The sequence below is a fragment of the Myxocyprinus asiaticus genome, chromosome 35 (genome assembly GCF_019703515.2).
Source record: "Myxocyprinus asiaticus isolate MX2 ecotype Aquarium Trade chromosome 35, UBuf_Myxa_2, whole genome shotgun sequence".
NCBI lineage: Eukaryota > Metazoa > Chordata > Actinopteri > Cypriniformes > Catostomidae > Myxocyprinus > Myxocyprinus asiaticus.
In genome coordinates this window covers 11936804-11944191 of record NC_059378.1, presented here as the reverse complement: position 1 = coordinate 11944191, position 7388 = coordinate 11936804, and the positions used below count along the sequence as shown (strand labels likewise).

Genomic DNA, 7388 nt, shown 5'->3' with positions numbered 1-7388 from the left:
AAAGCTGGCGTCTTCTTCGAACCACAGATAAAGAAGGATTTTGGATTCATATGTTGTTTTTTTCTGACTTTTTGTGAACGAAAAGTCACAAATTTGCCCATTTTCTCATTGGAAATAGGTACATTTCAAAATATCACTGTCCTGGTCACAAAAGCAAAGTTTGTGGGAATAATAGCCATTTTCTATACTTTTGAGGCATAAGCAATTAGGAAATAACACTTACTACCCAGGAACAAAAACTGTGTTACATAGTGTTATGTTTGCTTATTTAATGATCACATTTGATGATCATGAAAATTTACTTCACAAAAAAATATTATATTTTAAGAGGGGTTTAAACTAGGTGTTTAAAAACAACATAAAAAACCTCTTCTAGAGACACATTTTTGAAACTGAACTTTTGAATCTTATAGTTACTAAGATATAGTCCCTGTGACAACTTCCCCATATGACAACTATCCCCGGTCTCCCTTATATGATTTTAAATCTAAATCACTTGTACATACATGTCAAGGTTTGCAGGAAAAACATATCACATAAATCTTCTACAGCATTTCTAAGAAATTCTATGAGGTGCTTAACAGGGCTTAAATCACAACAGCATTCTCTGTAATGCTTGCCCTTTTTAAATTGCCAACACAAGTTTCCAACAAACATTGCGCAGTGGTTAGACTCCAACCATAGGCTTCCGTGACAGGTTGGAAAAAAAGTGCAAGGAACTGTATTGAAGGAAAGACGAAAAGGCTGGGGCCTTGGGTATTGTAGACGTAGAGTGAGGAATTTTTCAGTAGCTGGGTAAAACTCTTCAGGTTATCTGCACAGATGCCATTCAGTGTCCCGTGTAAACTGCTACAGGGATAGTCTTGACAAATCTACCACTTCAAAGGCTCTTTTAAAACTGGCTGGGGACGTGGGGAGAAAGGTACGCACATTCCTCTTACTTAAGATGATGATATGCATGTGTGTGTTTTGTTTGTGACAAAAAAGAGAATGGAAAAAAAATCACTAGGAAGTAGCATTGTTTCAGCAGTTTAGCCTCTTGCTTCTTTATCAAGACTCTTTAAAGTATTTTATTTAAGAACTGCAGCTGTACATCAAATAGAGTGGTTGTCAGTGTAAATTATATTAACACACACACACACACACAAAAAAAAAAAACTATTATTACTTGATAAAATATGCAAGAGTGGAAATGGTCTGCTGGGAATTGCTGCCGTTCTGTGTAATTTACACAGACAAAGTATTTTCCTCTTGTTCTGGCATTCTCTAAAAAGCCTGTGTTGAGGCTTTTATTTATTGCAACTAGAAGAAAATAATATCACGTTGAAGTTTCAATAATTAATTCTATCAAGTGGTCAAAGTGTAATTAGAAACTGTTTTTGTTGAATTAAGATAGGCAGACGAATGGATATCAGGCCACTTCTCCTGTTACTCTCTGTGTGTGGGCCAACTGGGGCCTCCATGGTTGACTTGGACTATGGAGGTGTACCACTCTGGATCAACCGATTTTTGGGAGAGCCAAGTGTGTTGACCTTAAAAGATCGAATGGACCCTGGATGGTTTCGAGCAGTTAATACGCAAAGTTGTCCCTTGGACTGCGACTGCCCGATCCAGTGGCCCACAGCTCTCTACTGTGACAACAGGGGTCTTGATCAGCTTCCCGTTGGCCTTCCACCTCGTACACAGTACCTTTTCCTCCAAGGCAATGACATCACTTCCCTCAGTTCCAGAGCGTTTGCCAATGCCACTAACTTGCGCTGGTTGCTCTTGGATCACAACCAGCTACTGAGTGAGCAACTCGATAATGCGCTGTTCTCCAATCTGACCTTCTTGGTAAATCTCTTCATTAACAATAATAACCTGACAGAGGTGCCAACTGGACTTCCCAGGGGTCTCAAACAGCTGCGACTTGCATATAATCATATTGAGAAGATTTCTCCGGGTGTTTTCCAAAATCTGGAGAGCCTAACGTTACTTCTGTTGCAAGGCAATCGTCTGAAGACTATTGAAGAGGGTGACTTCAAAGGTATAGGAATTCATGTTACTCTAAGCAGGGTTAACGTTATCATCACATTCTAATTTGTTTTGGTTACCAACACATCTTTCTAAGGATAAATAATCTTGAAGCAAAATTAACCACATTAGACTCAAAGATTTTTTGTAAACTAATGGCAAACTCTGTTAAGTCTATCTGTTATGTTCTTCACCAGGTCTTGTAGTCCTCAACTTACTTGATCTCAGTCACAACCTCCTGGACACTTTCCCCAAACATCTGCCCTCATCTGTCCAGCAGCTTTACCTTTCGAACAACTCTTTGACTGGCTTAACCGAGAACAGTCTTCAAGGTTTTAATAGACTCCATTATCTACGGCTTGGACACAACAAACTGGCGAATGAAGGGCTGCACCGTGAAGCCTTTAATCTCACATCTCTGGTAGAGCTGGACCTATCATATAACCAGCTGACAGAAATCCCAACTGTTCCCACTACCCTTCAGTATCTTTATCTGGAGGTTAACCATATCCAAGGTAAATTGGTATAAGATTCCTGTGTTAAATAAACAAAAGCACTGGAGGTTGGTTCTGTAGCACTATGAAAACAAGACTGTGACATCTGCTGCATTTCAAAAGTGACATGAAAATTCAGTACAGAGGAAATTTCAAGCATTGCTTCATGGTGAGTTGTATAAATGCAGCATGACACAGAATGAACATTTTATGCATTAGATATTATCTATCTGATGTTACAGGTTAACAAATCATTCAAATAACAATACATTTTCCCAACAGATTTGGAGAGCCATTTAAATTTACTGCATGTTCTCAAAGGGACAAGAGGTTTATAATGGAGAGAAAGCACTGCTGATCCTATGAAATCTCTGGACGAGGGCAGATTTATTTCCTGTGTTGATGTATTTCCTATTGAAACAGGAAGATTGGGCAGGACATGTTGAAAGGATCAATGAGATGAATGTTATTTATTTAATTAGTGAGGGTGACCATAGTTTAATAGTATTTGTAATAAAACCACAGTAACCACAAATCCACCATGGTTAGGTTAAATACTGGACAAAAGATTGATTTTGAGGTAATTTTATCAAACACTTAATAACTTTATGTAAAATTCCTGAAATTATCACATTTATTATGAGATGAACAGGCTCCCCTTAAAACATATTGTTTTAAGCTGGGGGAATAGATGTGTGATGGAGAATGTTCAAAGTGGGCTCCAGCTCACATTGACTGATCCAATCACAATGGAGATTCATTTGTTTATAGAGTACTTGAGATGTTATGAAATGCCAAATATGATTGAAATCAACAGGAAGTTGTGCACCCTTTTCATAAGTTCATATTTTGAATAGGCATTATCTTAATTTGTTACTCAAAAAAGTATTTTGTTGTCTCAAAAAGTATTTGCATAAGTTGACAAATTTTGCCCTACAACTATTACCCCTTTATCTATACTATATCACTATAATCCTCTGGGGACCTTTTACCCCAAGTGACGTCAAAATGAATCAGAGTTCCCAACACTAAATATAAGGGAACTGTTTATATTAACTGGTTCATTTATGAACTGTTCGAAAGAACCGTTTCACAAATTATTTTGATTTCCCAGTGCTATATGAGAGAAAGAGAGATGGGGCGGTTCAGGTGAGTGTGTTGGATTACTCCCTCTGCGCCTTTTCTGCATACGCAATACAGTGTGAGAAATGTAGTGTTTGAGACGCTAAAGCGCTACTCTTGGAAAATGTACAGCAGCTGGTTACTGGAAAAGCTATTGTAAAAATAGCTTGACAACTGTCACACTACTGAAAAATGTTATTAAGTTAGTAGCAGGGACTAAAACCGAAATGCTTTTCATTTCAGTATGCTTTGAACAGAAATAGTTTTTTTTTTTTTCGTTCCGGTTCTGCCATTCTGCAGCCTCCTTTCCAAATAGCAACCGGTTAAGGAAAGAAAAAAACGGTTAATTTTAAAATGACAGTACTCTGTGCTAAGGGTGGGTGATATAACAGTTGCAGTGTTGCCAGATCTCACAAGAGAAACAAGCGAACTGGTCTGGAAAAACAAGCTAAAAATAAGGGACTTGCCTCACCCAAAATAAGACCAAAAAAAAAAATAAAAATCCTGTGTGGGGGAATTATTAGCATAGAATTCATAACAAACATAGTATAGAGTAGCCTATATAAAATAACGTATTTTCAATATATGTATACTTGATATTAAATATATAAAATTATATATATTTTAAATATGCCTCCAACAACTATCTAAAATGTATTAATAGCTTAAATCTCTCTTTCCTGAGAGAGCATTGTGTGGGCACATTTGGGCAAAATGTTACCTTAAATGGTCTGAATTATTTTAGATTTTTTAAATCTTGGTGTACCCACAGAGAATGCATGCACATACCATGTTCTTCTGTAGCTGATAAAGTCCTGAATCAACCTGAAATCATATTTTGTTACGTTTTGTTTTTGGCTTTCGTTTTTGCTCTATGATCCGTTTTCAGTCCCTGGTCAGTAGCGTTGCTACTTTTTATTTAACTATACCCCAACACTGCTTGCTAGTTGGTGGCAGGTGGTTTTAGGGGGAGAGACATTCTCGTTCTAGCATCTGATTGGACAAAATCTAATTTTGGTTAGTTTTCCAGAAAGATAAATCTACTAAAAGTTCATTTTGTCAACTTTTAAGAGTACACTAGCATAGGCTAATAAGCTAATAGGCATGGACGAAAAGCCACAAAACTACAACTTTGATTTAATGGAGTCTTTAAATTTAAGCACAAGAGATGTTTTTAAACATAAAGCTGTAAGCAGGCCAAACATTTGACTGGGAACTGCTACAATGTTTGTGTCCAGATCAACAGTGTTCTCGGAAGAGACCATGTTTTCAGACCAAAGAAATAATCCTTCCTTGGCATAGCAGAATCAAAATTCAGAACCAGACTAGCCATGAGAAAAATGTCGGAAAATGTGACAGAATTTTGGAAGAACAATGACAAACTTCCCCTCCTCTCTGAGTTTCCATTTCCCTCTTTCTCACTGTCCAAAGTGTTTGTCACAATGTGTCTGAAGCTAGCAAGAAAAAGTGGGTTAGCTGAAGGAGGGACCATGGGTGATGGAGAGAGGAAAAAATAGGGAAGAAAAAAGGTTTGAGAACATCTGTGAACACTCCAGAAGGAATCCACATATGTTAAAAGTACGCACTGTTCTCTCCCCTCCTCCTCAGAAGCACACCAGACTCAGTTACAAGGCATTGGTTGACTGCAACGACTTCAGCAGGCTTTCATTTTTTAGACAGTGATCATGATTCACTGTTTTTTTTTAACCATACAGCAAAATCTCATGCCATGAACAGTGGTTTACCAGCTCATCTGTAGTGTTAATGCATCTGAGTGAAGTATAATATTCAAAATATTAACAAGCCATTACTGAGAAAACAGATGATTTTTATATTAGTGTGCAAGAGGAAGGTCCATGAAAATGTTTAACAGACTGTCACCTTGTTTCATTAACTGAATGTATTGACTAGCCCCACTCAAGGCAGGAAACAGTGTGGAGACGTTTCTGTTTTTCACATAGATCTCCTGCCTTAGCTGGTTTGCTGGTCTTAGCTGGTCTCATGAGCAACATGGGGTAAAGTGCCATGCTCAGAAGAGGAGCCTCTGTTACTTTTTTTTTTTTCAGTTCATAAGTTATCCCTAAGCTTATACCGCAAACTTAGCATTAGCAGCCCAGAGCACCTTCAATGTCCAAAACAGTTTGAACAGAACTGGCAAATTTCTATACCTGTAACTTATTTTCACAGTATGGGAATGCAGCTCCTGTTTAAGAGGGCTTATTTTACAGTGTGAGAACAGCGATTGATGCCTTCTTCAAATTTCCTTCAATAACATCACATTAAAGACCCCATGAAATAGCTTGACGGGCGCATTTTCTTTCCTGTGTTGACATATTTTCTATTGCAACAGCAAGCTTGAGCAGTACATATTAAAGAACTTGTCCATATTTTTTTCTTTATTTGGCCAAGAAACTTTAGTTTACGTCAGAGCTAAATAATTGCTACAGAGAAATTTAAAAAATCAAATAACATAAGACCAAATCTGTTGTTGTGTTTTCTAGAGTTCAACGTGAGCAGTTTATGCAGGGCAGTGGGACCCACATCATATTCGCGAATGAAGGTACTAAGGCTGGATGGTAATAAGATGGAGTATCACAAGCTGCCTCCTGATTGGGTGTTCTGTCTACGAGTCCTTCATAACATTTATATTTGATCTAATTAAACAGCTCAAATTTTTTATGCCTTTTTACATGCTTTGAGATATAAGCATGCAATAATAGGCAAAATAAACAGTATATCTATTTAGATTGCATTAGATACAATGGTAGCAGAGTAAAAAACTCAATATTTAAAGTGATGTTTTGATGATATGAATAGGCATGTTGTAAATGGTCTTATCTTGTTAATGTACTATTGCTCTAAATGCACTGTATAACATGTGGCAGCCATATTTTGTTTTGACATACTGCACAATGCAAGTCTCAGTTATTGCCCTGTCATAGTCTTTTTTAACACATTGTATTTTAGCATTTCTAAGGATAAAATTATAACTAGGTTGTAGATATGGGGCTCTTTGTCACCCAAGTGGCTGGAAGCTGGATTGGTCTGGGAAACAAATGTTGTTCCATATCTATTGCACCTCTATGTATCAGTACAACAGCTTTTTCTATAATGCTTGTCTTAAAATTGAACTTCTAAAATTCCAATTAAACTAAAAAGCTTCTTGATATTAAGTTATAATACTGTGAATAATAGTGATCCATAGTCTCCTCAGTACCAGCATATTTCAACTTGAATTGAAATATTATTAAAACTTTGTACATTGTAAAATTATGTAGCATTAAAACTCATATAAGGATGTCATAACATTAGAAATCTGCTGTTCATGGTTTGGCAATTATATTTCTTTGTGCAATTATATAAAGCAATCTGTAATGAAGGAAATGTGTAATTCACAATAAAAGTTCCTCTCAGTACACTGTAGTTCTCTCAGTACTGTGAAAAGTGCAGCTGCCAAGGCTGAAAACACTCTTCATGAGTTGATCAATGATCATACGTAAAAATATCCAGACAATTACGTGGACATAGACATTGTGAAATATTTTGTCAAAAGCAGTCTTGAACTGTTGATGTCTTTGGACACACACACACACACACACACACACACACACACTGTTTCATGATGAGCTACAAAGACTGTTGGCACTGTGTAAACTGTGTTTTCGTCCTTAAATTGCATTTCCAGACACAAAGAGTGATTCCAGGGCCCGGTGCACGTATCCATGAGCAAGTTAATACAACAACAAAAAAGAAATAAAA

At 37.0% G+C, this 7388-nt stretch overlaps 1 protein-coding gene across 4 annotated transcripts; it reads left to right on the top strand.

The window, feature by feature from the left end:
- The first annotated feature begins 689 nt into the window (after positions 1–689).
- On the top strand, positions 690–7045 carry zgc:113307 (uncharacterized protein LOC553753 homolog). Of its 4 annotated transcripts, none has more exons than XR_007894746.1 (4): positions 690–922; positions 1393–2026; positions 2211–2676; positions 6131–6262. XR_007894746.1 is itself a non-coding variant. In XM_051672736.1 (4 exons), the coding sequence occupies exons 2-4, from the start codon at positions 1405–1407 to the stop codon at positions 6280–6282; spliced, it is 1092 nt and encodes a 363-aa protein (XP_051528696.1). In that variant the 5' UTR covers positions 690–922; positions 1397–1404; the 3' UTR covers positions 6283–7045. The 4 variants fall into 4 exon arrangements, 2 of the variants coding, with proteins under 2 accessions (XP_051528696.1, XP_051528695.1); XR_007894747.1 differs by lacking the exon at positions 6131–6262 and adding an exon at positions 2790–6110; XM_051672736.1 differs by having other exon boundaries at positions 1397–2026; positions 2211–2528; positions 6131–7045.
- Positions 7046–7388: the final 343 nt, after the last annotated feature.

Bases quoted from the DNA above. Each gene is read 5' to 3' on its own strand.
- zgc:113307 (XM_051672736.1), top strand. From the start codon at position 1,405: ATGGATATCAGGCCACTTCTCCTGTTACTCTCTGTGTGTGGGCCAACT. The intron at 2,027-2,210 runs GTATAGGAATTC...GTTCTTCACCAG, and splicing joins TGAAGAGGGTGACTTCAAAG to GTCTTGTAGTCCTCAACTTA. The intron at 2,529-6,130 runs GTAAATTGGTAT...TGTGTTTTCTAG, and splicing joins GGAGGTTAACCATATCCAAG to AGTTCAACGTGAGCAGTTTA.